At 37.8% G+C, this 17917-nt stretch overlaps 2 protein-coding genes across 2 annotated transcripts; one reads left to right on the forward strand and one right to left on the reverse strand.

Annotated features, from left to right (window-relative positions):
• Positions 1-1686: 1686 nt before the first annotated feature.
• Positions 1687-10174, reverse strand: LOC114529451 (transient receptor potential cation channel subfamily V member 3-like). The gene is made up of 8 exons (XM_028551264.1): positions 10051-10174; positions 8736-8819; positions 7918-8211; positions 7178-7425; positions 6436-6640; positions 5655-5972; positions 4238-5156; positions 1687-2344 (listed from the first exon to the last, which is right to left on the reverse strand). The coding sequence occupies exons 2-8, from the start codon at positions 8815-8817 to the stop codon at positions 2143-2145; spliced, it is 2268 nt and encodes a 755-aa protein (XP_028407065.1). The 5' UTR covers positions 8818-8819; positions 10051-10174; the 3' UTR covers positions 1687-2142.
• A 2511-nt stretch (positions 10175-12685) lies between these two features.
• LOC114530646 (cannabinoid receptor type 1A-like) lies at positions 12686-13843 on the forward strand. The gene has a single exon (XM_028552248.1). The coding sequence runs from the start codon at positions 12686-12688 to the stop codon at positions 13565-13567; it is 882 nt and encodes a 293-aa protein (XP_028408049.1). The 3' UTR covers positions 13568-13843.
• Positions 13844-17917: the final 4074 nt, after the last annotated feature.

Below are 17917 nucleotides of genomic sequence, written 5' to 3' on the forward strand. Positions count from 1 at the left end.
GCGTTGTATTTTCTGCGAAAAATTATGGATTGGAGATGATGTTCAAAAGGTCAGTGTTTCTTTTCCGAAATCTGCATGCATGCCTTAGGCCCTATATCCTCTTTAAAAGACAAATCGCAATAAATGTTAATTAGCGTCATGTTTAGTGGTACAAAATTTGAGACGAGGTTTTTCGCCTATAGGGAAAAAGATCAAAATACATTTTTTCGTGTTTTGAGCTTCACAACAAATCATGGACAGGGTTGCATTGCTTTGTCCTTTTCGTGTGAGATCATGTCAAACCAAAGGAAAAAACCATGTTTAAACAAAAAGGCCAGTCTTCTTTTATATGAAATATGACATAAATAGCTTTATGTTTAGTGGTACAAAATTTGAGACGAAGTTTTTCGCCTAGGGAAAAAGTGCCTCGATAATAGACCTTTTCGGTAACTACGTCACAACATCGTCGTTTTAAATTTAGAACCACCTTAAATGAGATGGATTTCAAGTTTTACTCTCACAAGCTATGTGCAAATACTATGTCTTTTCATGCATGTGTTGAAGAAGGATGTTTTGCAACTTTGCACGTGGCTCGTGAGAGTAAAACTTGAATTCCATTTCATTTAAAAGATGGATTCTAAATTTAAAACGTTGTGATGTTAAAATGTTGTGACGTAATTACCGAAAAGGTCCATTGGGACAAGGAAGTTAAAAGTAAACTGAAGCAATAAGGAAGATAAAACAATAAAATCGGATAAACGATTAGGTAAATAAAACAATTTAATATCACCGATATTATCAGGCTCAAAGTTTTTAAGAATGCATAATTTATTAGCTAACAAACTGTGTTGCAATGTTGACATTGGCATTGTCGTTTTGTCATCCTTACATGCTCAAGTTGCTTTTACATCAATGCAAAATATCAACAAGCTATAGCAAAAAAAGCCAAAAAGCCAGTCTCGCGATATTTGGCGTCGTAATGTTGAATAAATTTGACGCATATTTATGGTTTTATATTCACCTAGTGTAAGACAACCTAGTGTTTAGTCAGCATCTGTCTTAATATATCTTACCGTGCGTAAAATATTTTAATTTAGTGAATCCAAATTAAAAATGATCGAAAAACTAACTTATTTTTCTCATGACGGCACATTTATTTCGTTCTGGCAGGTATATTTGATTACATTGGTATACATTTATTTTTAATATTTAATTGAAAAATTCACGTTACGATAAATGTTACCTTGATAATCTCCTTGGTTTTCTAAGTCGCATAAAATTCTTCTTCCTCCATGATTTCTGTTTCTTCTTGCATTTTTTTGCATAACGCGCGCTAGTACCAGTCTCCATTCGCATCACACATGGTCAGCGCGCTATGAGCGCGTTTCCACGCCCGTGTTTTATAGCGCCCTGGGTTTGGGTAACTTTGGATTCCGTTATGTTCTGTGACATACCCGGGTGTAATTCCTAATCTCCGGGCGGAATTAGTACCCTCGCACGGCGCTCCGCACCGACTCGGGGAGAAAGAAAGGGTCAAAATTTGTAATCAACAAAAGGGAATTTCGTTAACATTTTTCAGGCTAAGTCAATCAGAATGCCCAAATTTTAAATACTTCTCGTAAAATAATAAATAATGTACCTTTTTACTGCAAGTATAAAATGATTGGTTTATTGAAAATATAAACAAATTTATTGATTGGTCTAAAACGACATTTCTCCTGGTTGGCCACAATTGCAGATTTAAAGATTAGTTTTGGTAATCAGTATATTCACGCGATGGCGGGTACGATTGGGGATTGACAGTACAAGCCAAATACAATACAATATTTACTTTAATATATAAAAGCCAAAGACAGTACAATATTTGCCAAAATTGGATGAACCGACAATAGCCACAATTTTTGCAACCACTTGATTCAAACGAAAAAACGTTTTTCACTGTGTACCAGAACGGCTGGACAAAGAAATTAGTCATCGCACCCATAGTTACTGCAGTCAACGGTGATATTTTCTTCAACTGATATACAAAATATTGATTGTCTATTCCACTTATGCTTTGTATAAAATATTTTCGGTTCAACTGAGTTTTATGTACGAAACTCAAGTCATGCTACATGTGTTTTTACGATAAAATGTGACAACTCAACAACTATTGTTAACCAGTCAAGCAACGCTAGTTCCACCAAGACCTGATTGGCTGCCCAAAACGAGCCCCTGGGTACCCTTGTGACCAGCAATTCCTAACATATTCTCAAGGGCAACTCTAATTTCTTTCACTGCCGCAGCGTTTCTCTCGTGGTTCTTCCACAGCTGTGCCACGTCGTGCTTTACGGCATCCAAATCAGACATTTTATCTTTGCCATACCTAAAGTTGAATTAATTAGAGAACTATGATTGACCGGCGTTATTCCTTATTTAAAGACCTTTTAAGTAGTTTATAGGCCAGCGATTACCGTATTGCTGTTGGGCTAAATGACTCACATTGACTCACATAGCACACTCATATAGTCACTCGAAAATAGACATGGTTTGAGTGGATTGCATAAATTGCGGATCCAGCGATTGCGAATTCATTGACAAAAATTTTCAACAGTCTGTAGGAAGTGAAACTGTCCTTTCTAAGTGGAAAATCGCGAGAGTTACCCCGATATATAAAAATGGTGCGAAGCGTATTAAATAACTATCGTCCTATATCATTTTATCTGTTGAGGGTAAAGTTTTTGAGAAAGTATTACAGGGACAACACTATGATTATTTTGTTGCTCAAAAATTACTCACGCCCCATTAATTTTACTTTAGAAAATTTCTGTCTACAGCCTGTTCATTAATAGTTCGTTAACATGGACCGTGGCTTAGTATTACTGTTTTCTTGACCTGCAAAAGGCGTATACTATTAAAAGAACTTGAATTTTATGGCATGGAAACGACAGCTTGAAATCCCCTGAAATCGTGTTTAGCTAATAGAACTCAAATGTGCTTTGTTGATGGCACACTTTCAGGCATGAAGTCAGTTAAGTGTGTCATTCCTCATGGTTCAATTCGTGGTCCAGGTCCACTTTTATTCTGAATCTACATAAATGACTTGCCCGACAGTCTGGTGTACTCGTCGACAAGAATTTTTTGCCGACGATGTGACTCTAGCTGTAACCGGTACGTCAGTTCATGTAGAGATGGCAGTCAATCATGATCTTTAATAATTGTAATGTTAAATAGTGGCTCTCTTCAAAATAATAGACTATTCTTAAATTCGGTATAACATAAATAATTCATCCAAATGTATTTCTCGGTGATATACCAATTAAAAGGATCAGACAGACAAAGGCGCTTGGGGTTTGTGTTGATGAACTAAAACCTATTGTGAATCGAACATTAATATGTGTTAATATAATGTGCACTTATCCTCACACACTTAAATTATTGTTGTAAAGTGTGGGACACAATTGGCCTCTCGCTTTCTGATCGACTGCAACGGTTGCAAAATGGAGCGGTTAGAGTTTTTACTGGCCGTAAAAATGAGCATGGCCACTCTGAACTTGCTCTGGACGAACTGAAATGGAAACCTTTAAAAAAGCCTTAGATACAAGATAACTGGTTTAACGCCTAAACTATGCGGATTAACTGATATTTTTCAAACTTGTCTCCTTGCTCCCGATGCTATAATTTGAAATGCTCGTCCACCAAGTTATTTTTGCACAAACCAAAAAGCGGAAAAGTCTTAAGAAAACTTTGGTATAGCCTCTCAAATGAGGCAAAAATATGCAGTTTTACTGACCAGCTAGTGTCCTGTAAATTAATTTAGTTTTTTTGTAAAATTTTGTACAATTGTAATGTATCTGTATGTGTGTATTTCCTTTTTGTATTTTTTTAAATTCACGCCACTCTTGGAAATCATCTTTTCTGTAGGAATGTGTTTAAATAAAGTTTTACCTGTGTACCTAACCATTGATGGTTCAAATTTGAACCGCTAACCTAGTGTTATGTATCAATCAATCATTTTCACGTTCTCATTCTTATTTTAAAATGATATACTAGCTTAACATTTTTGTGTATGCTCTAGGTAGACGACTGGCTGCTTTTCACTTAGAGAGAGAGCTTTCAGAGAGCTTTTCGAAACTGGGGCTCATGCATCTTTTCCGGTTCGGGTTTAGTCCGTTCTCTATATAAAAAACCTTCCTTTCCTGCGCCTTTTTTTCGGAATTTCTTATCCTATAAATATCGTTTAACAACTAATGGCAAGGCTGATGTTTTTTAAACTTACCGCCGTCCAAAACGACTTTGTACCAGCTGTACCATATCCTTGACTTCCTCTCGCATCTCTTCCACCGATTTTCGGTCGTCCATCTCGCTGCTGTTCATATCTGGTTGAATCGTAAGAACCTCGGGACTACACGTACTCCGAATGTAGTCATAATACCGGAGCCGTCGTTTGTCGCTTAGCGACCGCTCTAGCGTGATGATCGTCTTTGCGCGTTGCATGATGGAGTTCGCAACTGCGTTCCCGTAAACTCTCGTGAATGTATCGGAAAGCATCGCAATGAGGACATTAACTAGTACGATGGCCATGATGATAATAAATGTTCCACACAGGAATCTTGCCATATGTTCGTCCGAAGCCTCCAATGCTTCGAAGCCGTAATCCATGACCACGACCATGGAGAACATGTTAAACAACATCTCGTCAAGATTGCTATAGCCTTCAACATGACCACCAGTCGCGTCGCCTCCGAACGTTATCCAAAACGAAGCGGAGTAGGGAATGAAGATGAGCAGAAACAGCAACGCCCATTTTAGAATATCAATTACTATATGGCCAAATATCGCAACAAAGGCACCAGGCCCTTCAAATGGTCGCGCGGATTTCATAATACGTATCCAAAGGATGATGAGGAGAGCGCATGCGAAACGGGCATACACGCGATAGGATGAATCGCTTTTGATCTTCAGGAATGCAGCTTGGGACGAAATTGTAGCAAGGATGAGGGCAAGAGCCACCCAGTCGTAGTAAAACCAATAGTCTGAGCTCGCCAAGATGGGAGGGTTTTGCACAGACTTGATTTCGGCTTCCAAGTAAGTCTGTTCCTGCGGCCAGCGTGGATGACAGTACTGAAGATCACGACTGAGGTCTTCCACACGCCATTGACGCCATTCTGCGCTGTTCTTTTGCACCTTCAGCGTACCTGATTGAAAATACAATCGTAAAAAATCATATACTGTATTTACTCAGTTGTCTATTTGGTTCAACTTCACATTTCGAAGTAACAGGATATGGCAGATATGAATGACTGCTTTAATGGGATGTGTTAGAATTTAGACGCGATATTGTGAATATAGTCGGACCCCAAAAACAATGCTTATAAGCACTGAAATTTTATACAATCAATTACTGCACTTCCTAATATGTTCATATTAAAATATAATTATTCAATAGCAATCTTTGCATTTACTTAATAAAAGTTAATCGACAATATTAAATTTACCGTTATTTTCTATTTCAGTTTCGGAGCTCAGACAAGGACCGATTTGTCATTTGATAGAAAGCTCCCTTGTAATTCATGCATGGAACATGGTCACAATTTTTTTGTTACTGGTAATGCCGGACAAAACCGTTGTTTTCCATCAAACGATTTTGAAGTTTGATTGTATAAAACTGTTGACAAGCTTGTGCCCATACATACCCGTGATTTGTTGCACAATTTCATATATTGTTAATATGGCAATTATGACTGCAATTATCCACCTCCATATTTTTTTGGGCAATGGAAAGTATGCATCTTCATCTGTTGTGGGAATTGTAACCGCCATGATCGTCCACAGTGTCGCATAGAGAAGATTCAAAAGCAGTGCACCGATTCCACCCAATTTCCCGAACACCCGCCATTTAACGGTAATCAGTCGACGTATCACTGGATGCATGATGATATCAAGGCGATTGTTTTCGACGGCTACCTCCAACGGAGTGCGGGCAGGCGACGGTGTTTCGTTCAAACGTGCGCCTACCAACAGAAAGTAGTTATATTATTCGAGTCTGCCTTTTCGCCGGTATTGTTTTCTTTTTAAACACTGCTTAAATGTCCTATGGCAGATACTTCCAAAATTGAATATGAGGATTGAAGTGAAAATATCTTTTTCTATATACTATCTTAAATTCCCATAAAAATAAAAATTTCCTGATATTCTATGAAAAACTGCGAAAAACTTGCTTCATATTGTTACCATAAGTAATGAATGTGCCTCTCTCTTATATTTTATTCCTAATGCCGTAATGGATGAATTTCCGTAAAAAAAAATTGTCAAAAGGCACGTCTTTTTGCACCATATCAGATGCAAGAAAAATTTAATGAATGCATTCTTTTAATTTATATTCGTCTGGGTAAAGCAACACGCACTACTTCTCTCGGAGCCGTTCATTTACTGTATAGTTATAAGACCATAATTGCGGTGCTTTCATTCACGAACCTTCAAGGTGTTCCAGAAAGAAATACTCTCTCCTGCTGATATGATCAACCGAGTGTAGTTGTCCTAATGCGTCTAGGGCGACTTGCGGTGCTTTTTCAATCAACAGCGATAAAGCAGAATTCCCAATACTGTCATACACCCCAGCTGGAGCGCCTTCTTCCAAAAGAAGTTTTGCTGCTTTCGTACGGTTCATTTCGGCCGCAAGCTAAATTTCAGAAAACATGCAAATGTTAAGCAAACCTCAGGGGACTGCACATGCTTTGTTTCATAAAACGGTATAACTTTTGTGAAAGGGATATTATCATAAATAGATGCACGTGATTAACACGGGGATTGCACATGCACGCGCACTAAAGTTTAGCACCACGGGTAGCACAATATAGGGCAACACGAGACATTGTGACAGAGACACATGGACACACACTGTCGGCGCACATGCACGAACGACTGAGTCACTTGTGATATAATAAAATAAAGCACAAAACCAAACTACGCTGTTTCATTGTCGTGGAAAGCTGTCCCTCTAACAGCCCCGACGATCCCGCAAGGAGTAAAGAAGAATACAAAAAGGGGTTGTTTTAACATTTTATAACACTTATAGTTTCATATTTTTGTTTGTATTTACCATAATCTAAGAACAAGGTATAGGCCGTTTGTGAGTTTCCGAAACCGCTGATTACCGGTATGCAGAAAAATACTGCCTATTTTCTGTGAATTGCTGAAAACAATGAACATTTCAAACCTGTAAAGGAGTCCTACTCTTGGAATCTTTGGACACAATATCCGCTCCATACGCTAACAACATCCTCAGTGACTGACAGGCACCGTTCTTCGCCGCAAAATGGATGGGGGTCTGTTCTTCATTGAGAGTGGCGATGTTGATATCTGCCTTTTTGCTAATGAGGAACTCGACCATTTCCGCGTAGTCAACAGCTGCAGCAACATGGAGAGGTGCCCTTCCAAAATTATCCTGTACATCGATTCTCGCACCTGAAAAAATTTTGATTTTTCTTGATTATCAATTCTTGAAAAAATTTCGATTTTTCTTGATTATCAATTGTTGGTGCGATTCGTATTAAAACGATGCGAAAAGGGACATTTGGGACCTGAACCTGTAGATGAAAAACGCGGAATTTCTAAATATGTTAGACATATAACAATTGACCTACAGTTTTTGTGACATTCTATCTTTTTATTCAAAAATATGTTGTTTCATTTTATTTTAAACCATAACTGTGAACTATGCACTGTGGAAATTGGAAACTAAACCACAGGGGTCGGTTGTACAAATGCTGGATATATAGTTAGTAATTGTTAGCTCCAAATCTTTAATTTTACCCTGCTTCGAAGCATTTTCACAACGGCTAAAAAATCTCTATGTTAATAATGGTACTCTCCATTCTTCGTACAACCTGCATGCCTTATAAATCAACTATAGTTTATCAAAACATATTTGTGTAAAATTCAGGCATTATGTTCTACCATTCTCGAGGAGAAACTCCACAATATCTGTATCCCAAGATCTCGCCACTTCATGTAGAATGGTTTGTCCATTTTTGTCAGGAGTGTTCACATCCGCTCCAGAGTCCAACAAAGATTTGACGAATTGATAGTCGAATGTGTCACCCATTTCGTTCGAGGATGCCAGAGTGGATAGGTAATGAAGAAGTGCTGCATTGCGTACAACCTCAGACTGAGGAGAACTTGAGGCAAGCGCGCTGTCTAGATGGGCTTCCAACATTCCGTGAAGTGGCTCATTAGCCTGCTTTGCTCCACCTTAGATTTAGAAGAGAAAAGTGATTCTTTATTGTGAATAAAGAATCCTGAGTACGTTATCCTCGCTGCATTTACATTACTGTGACTACTGTCCAGAAATAACCTAACAAATTAACCGAGGTCAAACCGCGGTTAGACGGAGGTTTAACCTCGGCCTAACTCCGTCTGACAGACATTTCTTAAGATTTTTCGATTGATTATTGCGTTGTCGTTCTCAGCTGTTCACAACATTCCGTTCAACGGAATGCGAACGGCAACCCTGATCGTATTATTTCTCTTGAGGTCGACCGCAAACGAACCGCAACCTAACCGCAGCCGAATCGCAATCGCAGTGTTACGTTATTTCTGGACAGTACTGTATATGTATCACCTACATGTATACATTGTTGATCGTTTTTATAAATGAAAAAGATAGTAGCTATACTAACTCAGTAAGCATGAATTAAATGTGATACATATACCGTATGTGAAAAAGTTAATAGAAAAAGGGAGAAAATTGAAGATGTTGATTGTCAAAAGAGTACCTGGTATATCTTTCATTAACATTTCCTCAAAAGCTTTCACCTTTCCCAACTTGGAGCGTCTTCTTCCGACTGCCTCGTCCATCTCTTTTAAATAGAAAGGAAGATAATGAATTCCAGTAGAAATAACACAATTGGACTATTCTTTCGTGTTTACCGTGAAAAATACTGAATTTGTCAAACTGTTAAAGGCTTCAAGCAGATTATAATGATCGGAGTTGCTGTTAATATATGGCCGGAAATTAGGTTGCAGTATGTTAACAAGTATTTCAGCAAATATTTTTCTCCTGTTAAAACTTTGGATCATTTAGGTTAGAGCAAGGTCGGCATCTGATCGTTCCACTTTAGTTTGCAGAAATTTATGCAATTGTCTTTCTGTATGGGGGATTCATCCAAGGACCAAGGTTGACAGATAGATTGCATTAAATAAACCCTCTTGTTCGTCACGATAAGCGATCGTCATTGTCGTTTTGATCACCTTATTTTAACATGCCCAACGAACTCTCATTGATATTTATATTAAAGAATTCATTGCCTCGCAACATCGAGTTGACCATGGGGTTGCCACTCTTTCTCTACTTTATGGGTTTAAATTGGAGGCGTGTTGATCATCCCTGCGAACCTTTCTAAACCTAATTTCATTTCAGACAACGTCAGTCATATTAAGCAACGTAATAAATTAATGTGGCTATTTTAATTAACTCCCGAATTAAATGGTATCAATTTGTTACTTAATACGAAATTACATAATGTTTCATCAATTTCACTCGACTTAACACGCATGTCACCTGCCTATGTCGCATAACTTATACTAAAACATATATCACGATGCAAAGTTTGTCTGTTGATGGCGTTGATAGCTGAAGCGTATAGAGACCCACTTATTTACTATGTATATTGCACAGTATAAAATGATCATGAAGTCTAAACGGCATAATCTGAAATGTCTTAATAGTATAATGTACGATGTTATAACGGGAGAGAAACTTACAACTTGTAACAAAACCCAAGATTTCAAACACTGGCTGACATTTTATGAAAATTCGCTAAGGTTGCTTCCCACCTAATTATACATATACATATATCTCTACTGACTCTACAAAACCTTTAATATGCCATAACGTTTTAAACCTATATAGGTGGAAATATTATGAAAGATAATTTCACATGCATTACTATTTTCCCACTCTTTCGATTGGGAGAAGGGACCATTTGATCCAAAAGCTATATTGTTGCATTCCACACTTGATTTCACACCACAAATTGTACGGATCAAAATTTTACCCTAAAACGTCTAATATTGGAATCGTAATCTTACTCTGTCGGTGGTTAAATCCTCCGAAATGGTGTCTGTAACAAATCTTTTGTCGTAGCTAACTATTCCAAGTAACATTGACCACGATATAAGGAGTGTATGAATAACCAGACTCGAACAGTTGCGTGTTAAATTACCCAACTATTAAAAATTCATGAATAATTATATTTATGGAGACATTGCACACACAGTGTGTTTCTTGTCAAAGACAAAGCGTGTGCATCAGTGCATGCCGAATATCATTACATAACAAATGAAACGATTTATAAACAAGCAAGGGCAGCTGCTTCTTTTTTCATTTAAAACTATAAGAATTTGCAAATTAATACTTTTTAAAAGAAGATAACCCTACAGAAATGCTAAGCTACGAGAATGGCGCAATCATCTGCTGGAAAAAATTCAGACATCGAAATCATCAAACAAAAAACACGATAAAGACGAAGTTCAGAAATACTACAAAGTCCAAAGTTTTGGAAACATTCTTTAGTATGCTTCAATACAGAAGCGCCACGCATTTCACGAAAATATGCCCTCAGTCTTAATTCTTTTTGCATCTCAGCTACAGACGAATTTGCCTTTGGAAAATATAAAAAATGCTTATTCATCAATTCAGACGAACTTCGTAGTTATATTCAGCTTACTATTCTCAACGGTAAAGGCCACTTTCATGGGCGTCAAACGAACGTTAACTGAAAGGGACCATATTCATAATTCTATTTTGTTCAGGGCCGAGAAAGAAAATTTGAAATCATTGCAAGCTTTAAACGTTTCATTGAAAATAACATAAACTGAACAAATGATCCGATTACCCTTAAAAGCTTAGGGAACTGTACGCGGCCATTTTATATTACTTTGACACCTGACATAATATCATCAGATTCCGTCAGAAAACATTGCGGCTCTCGTATATTTTAAGTCATTATGATTCATCTAAAAGTAATGCCTAGTTTCCATTCAGTCGTTAGCTGTCATTACATGTCTTTCCGCGTCCTTGGAATAATCGTAAAAGTCAACGACATAAAAAGACAGGAAACGACATGATTCTTCCCATAATTCGTTAGATCGGTCTTTCACGATTATTCCAAAGACACGGAAAGACATATTACGACAGCTAACGACTGAATGGAAACTAGGCATAACTTAAATCATCCGTTTGTTCAAGACACCACGTCACGTGTGTTTTTTTTTTTGAAAAGTTTTCGGTCCGTACACCCGGGTATTTATCGGTGAAATAAAAAGGCCTGAATTAATAACAGACCGAAAGGTCTGCAAATAACAATTATAAATATACACCTGGTGTTTTCTAGAAATTGATAATTCAAGTTATTAATTCACCATGCAATATTTCAAGAATATTATTAATCTATACATTCAAGTAATTGCGTTTAATAAAGAAGAATTTATTCCGTTTTATTTTTTGCCTTTTCGACTGGGACACACGCCTCAAGGTACATACAGAGTCCTACCCAGTTGAACACCATGCATGCACATGCATTTTCGACTGACTATATATAGTTGACTATAAAAGGTAGTATTGTCTAGTATATGACACACAACGCATTGCTGAAGTATCGATGCCGCGAGTAGTGCTCATACACTCACTCCTATCCTAACTTGCAATTCAACTCCGTTAATTCCATATAGGACTGGCCGAGCACGTACTTCGATAACGTCTTTATGTTAGACATAGTCCTGAATTACGCTAAAACTTCTTGTAGACATAGTCCTGAATTACGCTAAAACTTTCCATTATTCGGTATAATACCTGGATCAAATCTTAGTATATTTTTAAATCGAGGACTCTCCTCTGTAATTTGCATGGTTACAGGTTGGAAAAATCTGGTTGAATAGCGGTTATCTATAGCTTTCGTAAAACCGGTCCAATGCAAATGTATATAGCACGCTTGCATGCATTTTGTTTTTTGTATAGATTTATTGGCTATGCAACCTTTAAGGAAGCATTGCTGAAAACTCATAATGCCTTTACTAGAATCCCGCATAATTAAACTCCAAATAATAATATATTAGATTTTTTCAAGACCGTTTTCTTGCCTCAGTAACCGTGATGAAAAGAAATTGATTGAAACTATGCATGCAGGGCCTGCATGCATGGTTTTCGATCAATTTCTTTTCATCACGGTTACCCACGGAAAATTTAATTTTATATTCGGTAATATACTTAAGTTGCTTTCATATAATCAGTTTAAGTATATATTAAAAATAACGTTCGCCGGCGACATTACACTGAATTTTCTGCCAGATCGGATTTATATAGACGTTATTATAATTGTACAAGTCATTATCGGCAAATGTATTAAAGTGAACATGTTTGTGTCAATATGGCTCTAAGCGGCATATTTTTCACCTGTCGCCAGCGCTGAAATCCAACGCAATGACAATAAAAACAATTACAGAATCCACCAGGGGGTGATTCTTTATTGGACAAGAGTTTACGAAAAATATTTTAATAGCAGGTCATTGTCACATAAATACGTCCAATTTCATAAATCTATTCCGTCTTTATGCAATGCACAGAGCAGAGTGGAAAGATTTATAATCTACTGTCATCGCCGGCAAATCAGTCATGAACAGTTCAAATGACGATTTTATACAAGTCTGTGAGACCGCATTTGGAAGAATGAGCAAAATTGTTGTCCGATTCCCATCAGATTTGTATCTGGTCAGCCACGTTTTGGTCATCGCGTTTAACAGTCTGCTTATTGTTCCAACTGTAATGCTGAACATTGTCTCCGTTACCGCTATTATGAAGTCGACCCGTCTGAGAAGCAAGCCATGTTACTTTCTCGTTGTCATCCAGTCCGTGGTAGACCTGATAGTCGGTTCAATTGGCATTCCGTTGTTCATCTTCTATGTTGTCTCGCCGATTGTGGGATTCTTAAACTGCACAGTCAGCTTTGTCACCGCGCAAACGTTCTTTATCCCGTCGGCTGTATCCATCATAACGCTATCTGCTATGACCGTGGAAAGATATATCGGTGTTTTGCATCCGTACGCCTACACAACGAAAGTTACCAAGGGAAAAATTATGGCTTATGAATGCTGCGGATGTTTCCTTATCATTCTCCTTTTTGGTGTTTCACTACCGCTCAAAAGAGTAATAACGTACTTCTCTACATTTCTCATTCTGGTATTTTTCATTCTCAATGCGTACGTCTATTCAAGGATATACGCGGTTGTTGTAAAGATAGCACGTTCGGATAAAGCTCAAAATAGAAACCTAAGAGACCAAAATTCAAGTAAGAGAAAAACGTTTATCGACGAAATAAAACAGGCGAAATCCTGTTTTCTCGTGCTGATGTGCTTTGTCGTATGTTTTCTTCCATTAGCACTTACCAGTGTTGTAAGCCCGAGTGGCTTCGATCACGTTTTGTACCAGATATGGTCAATGACGTCGATAATGCTAAATTCCAGCCTAAATTCAGTTATATTCTTTTGGACGAAGAGAGAGCTAAGAGTGCAGGCTTTACACGTTTTAAAAAGAAACGCAGTAACCCCATGAAGTAGTCGGGGAGGCGAGTTTTTCTATAGCGGATTGCTTAAGCAGTTACATTTTATACCGCATCGCAGAACGGACGCCTGCTCGTATACTACTATAATTACATAACTATATGAAACTTATTGGATTGCTTTTCCATCACTTCCAGCACAGCTTATCCCTAATCCGTTAAAGAATCGCTATGTTATAATTAATACAGCAGCCTAACCGGGGCCTCAACTTCACAATGACATAAGAGGGTAAATAATATGACAGCGAATTATTTATAGCCATTGGTGTACATATAGATGTATTTGCTGTGTGCTGTGGTGAATGATATTAATAGAGACCTAAGCATGATGTATGCAATTGAATGAGGTATAAGCCATTCAAAATATTGAGTTTATGTTTTGGAACAATCCTGCAGAGCCTTATTCGAGCTATATATAGCGCTCGCTTGCGTCTACACAGGACGTGAAAATCGACGTTTTGCCGTTGTAAACAGGACGTAGACGACGTCTAAAATATAACTTTAATTATTAATTTCCTTTCAATGACGCATTGTATTATTAACTTAGCCGCCGTCGTCGTGTTCTCGTCCTACATGCTTAGAGCTCGTTTTCCACTAGGCTCTCGAATTTATTCGCGCGAACAGATAAGAAGCGTTTCTACTATTTCCCGGCGAATTTTTTCACAAACCAATCACATCACCGGATTTCAGATTTCGCTTCGCGCAGCGAATGGACCCTTAAGGTCGACACAGACCGGACGCGAATTGGCAACGCGGCGCGAATTTTTAACGTTTTTAATTTTTCAAAATCAAATAAATTTTGTCTATCTATCATAATATTCTTGTAGATTACATAACAATAAAATATTTTGACTGCTCTAGCGTCCATAGTTTCCAAATTTTACTTCCAGAATGTAATTTATATGCTTCTGAAAACTCAAAATTCGCGTCGCGTTGCCGCATCGCGTCCGGTCTGTGTCGGCCTTAAGGCCCACACAGACAGGACGCGAATTGCCAACGCGGCGCGAATTTTCAACGTTTTATATTTTTCAAAAGCAAATAAATTTTAACTTATCAAAATTTTCTTGTAGATTGCATTAAAGACTGCTCTATCGTCCATAGATTCCAAATTTTGATCCCAGAATTTAATTTATATGCTTCTGAAAACTGAAAATTCGCGCCGCGTTGCCGCTTCGCGTCCGGTCTGTGTCGGCCTTAAATTAGGACCCTAAAGTCCGCCGCGCATTGCCGCGCACGAGAGCTATCAGCTGATCAACAAATAGCTCTCGTGTGTGGTGGGCTTTAAGGTCCCTATTCGCCTAGTGGAAACCGGTAGTCTAGCGCGCGATGGCTTGGAGTGGGGTTTCAAAATAATTTGTTATATAGGTGCTTTGTATTTTAAATGTGGTTGGTTCATTCGTATTTCGTATAGTCGCATGTCTTTAAATAAATGCATTGTTTCCCCCCAGGGAAGCAAGTGAAAAATTGTTGCCCGCTTCTTGTCATAACAAAGTAAAGTGGGTTTTTTTAAATGAAATTGTTGTGAAACATGTATGTTTTTGCTCCTATATAACAAAACGCTTAATGTACACTGCCTCGGGAAATGATGAGTTTTGGTTTCCCTCGAGTCTCAATGTTTCCCTCGACTTCGTCTCGGGAAACATTCAGACTCTTGGGAAAACAGAACTCACTATTTCCCTCGGGAGCATACATTAAGTGAATAATATACCATAATTAAACGGGCTTGCATATAATTTATATATAGCACCTCTGAGGAAACGATTAATTATGAAATGAGAAGTATAGGTTTTCTTAACGATCTCCCACGAAGTTAGACATACAACTTTACAATATCTTTATTACATTTTGTAAAGGACGAAAATAAAAAGCTAATTTCTATGCAGGTATATCAGTAAGCTTTTGATATTGATTTGGCATGCATATAATTTGATATAGGTACATAGTATGCAAGGTTACCAGAACCAGAATAATAAAAAACAACAGTAAATCAAAGGATAAAACTCACTTTGAATTTAGCCAAAACGTAACGGACTGAAATCATTTCTGCCTTGATGGCATTATGCGCATGCTGAGTTATTGTTGTTTTGTTTGATTAAGATATGTAATACATCAGCGCCATGCCGCCGTTGTATAAGAACTTTAATTAAAATGATGTATCAAATTAAATCTACGCAAGAGAAGTGAATAAACGGCGCGAGTTGTGTAGCTAACATCACTATCCTCTCTTAAAACGTCAAGCTTTACTGTCTTGAAGTGACAAAGGCCGCAGAGATTCGCCCTCTGTAAACGATAAAACAACTTCTGTTGTATCACTTCATTTTCTATATCATTCAATTTCGTCACAACCAATTAAGTTGACTGGCAAAAATTTAAATTTTTATTCTAAAAATTTTACTGAGGTAGAAGTTATCAAGAAAGACCGAAGTGGCATCATAGAGACAACGTCTATGACCCAGATTTGACTAGTTATGTGGGCGGATTGCTCTTCGCACCAGATCACAAGTCGTCTGTTCACTCTATGCACTGCAGTGCAGATAACCGTTAGACAACTGTTTGGTAGTATACAATTACTTAATGGTTTCCGTGTTTGGATGGCCTGATCCAAACACGCGGGAATGTTGCGAGAGTTAAGAAAAGCGCGTGTTTTATAAAATAACAAACCATAATAAATTTGTTTTTAAATTCCCGCGAAATTTCCGTGTTTGGATGGCCTGATCCAAACACGGGCTTCAACCAATCAGAACACGCGTTATATACATGTTATTTTAAATAACTTTTAAATAATGATCTGATCCAAACACTTGGGAATGTTGCTCAAGTTAAGAAAAGCTCGCAAAACACTCGCCTTCGGCTCGGCTTGTATAACCTCTATATATTGAGTTTCAATATCACCTCCACAGCAGCATGATTTTTGCTCCTTGGAGCGTATGGTGTTGCAGCCGCATTAATTGTGTGGAGTTTTTCACGACAGCACCCCTCTTTTCTGAAATTCGCAAGGCTCCGAATGGATAAGTTCACGCCGTTATCTCAGTAACAAAACATGAAAAGAGCTGCATCAACAACAATCAACTGATCAAAATAATTTATGAATGACATGGAACTCTATTAGGTCCGTATAAATATGTACAAGTATGTATACAAAGAGCTCTTCGTATGGTGAAGATATAGACAGGGATATACACGCCTAAAAACGCTCAGGTTGATGCAAGTTGATATAAACAGGATAGAGCAATGTTGTGCTGCCCACATTGTTCAGAGTTGTTATCAACATTGAACAATATTGTTGAAACTGAATCGGGTGTAACAATATTGTTCAATATTGATAACAACTCTGAACAATGTGGGCATTATCCTGTTTATATCAACTTGCATCAACCTGAGCGTTTTTACGCGTGTACCGCAAAACAAAGCGATATTTTTCAGTTAAAAAAGTGTACATTTATCAGGCCGGCCACTATAAAAAGGTCATATCATCACATTTCATTTTTGGTTATTCGACGTGACTTGTATTCATGTAGGTAATGCAACAACGATATTATTCTAACTTATTGCACTTCTTGCGCAATCTTCTTGCACTTCTTCTTCTTCTTCTTCTTCTTATTCTTCTTCTTGCACTTATTGCGCTCTTTACACACACAAGGATGGCGTCGATGAACAACAGAAACCTGGTGTGTACCGCATTCCATGTGAATGTGGTTTGGTTTACATTGGAGAGACCGGTAGAAATCTCTCAATACGTCTTAAAGAACATAAGACGAACTGCGAGAAAGGTAAACTGGATAAGTCTGCAGTAGCTCACCATGCATGGACTTATGATCATCGCATTAAATGGAACGATGCTAAAAACGCTCAGGTTGATGCAAGTTGATATAAACAGGATAGAGCAATGTTGTGCTGCCCACATTGTTCAGAGTTGTTATCAACATTGAACAATATTGTTGAAACTGAATCGGGTGTAACAATATTGTTCAATATTGATAACAACTCTGAACAATGTGGGCAACACAACATTACTCCATCCTGTTTATATCAACTTGCATCAACCTGAGCGTTTTTACGCGTGTACCGCAAAACAAAGCGATATTTTTCAGTTAAAAAAGTGTACATTTATCAGGCCGGCCACTATAAAAAGGTCATATCATCACATTTCATTTTTGGTTATTCGACGTGACTTGTATTCATGTAGGTAATGCAACAACGATATTATTCTAACTTATTGCACTTCTTGCGCAATCTTCTTGCACTTCTTCTTCTTCTTCTTCTTCTTATTCTTCTTCTTGCACTTATTGCGCTCTTTACACACACAAGGATGGCGTCGATGAACAACAGAAACCTGGTGTGTA

Source organism: Dendronephthya gigantea, unplaced genomic scaffold (genome assembly GCF_004324835.1).
Source record: "Dendronephthya gigantea isolate DGI-Jeju-01 unplaced genomic scaffold, DenGig_1.0 000001F, whole genome shotgun sequence".
NCBI classification, from domain to species: domain Eukaryota; kingdom Metazoa; phylum Cnidaria; class Anthozoa; order Malacalcyonacea; family Nephtheidae; genus Dendronephthya; species Dendronephthya gigantea.

Coding starts and splice junctions, on each gene's coding strand:
- LOC114529451 (XM_028551264.1), bottom strand. CDS start 8,817: ATGGACGAGGCAGTCGGAAGAAGACGCTCCAAGTTGGGAAAGGTGAAA. Junction 8,212..8,735: donor GTTAATGAAAGATATACCAG/GTACTCTTTTGA, acceptor TCTAAATCTAAG/GTGGAGCAAAGCAGGCTAAT. Junction 5,973..6,435: donor CTTTCTGGAACACCTTGAAG/GTTCGTGAATGA, acceptor TTCTGTTGGTAG/GCGCACGTTTGAACGAAACA.
- LOC114530646 (XM_028552248.1), top strand. CDS start 12,686: ATGAGCAAAATTGTTGTCCGATTCCCATCAGATTTGTATCTGGTCAGC.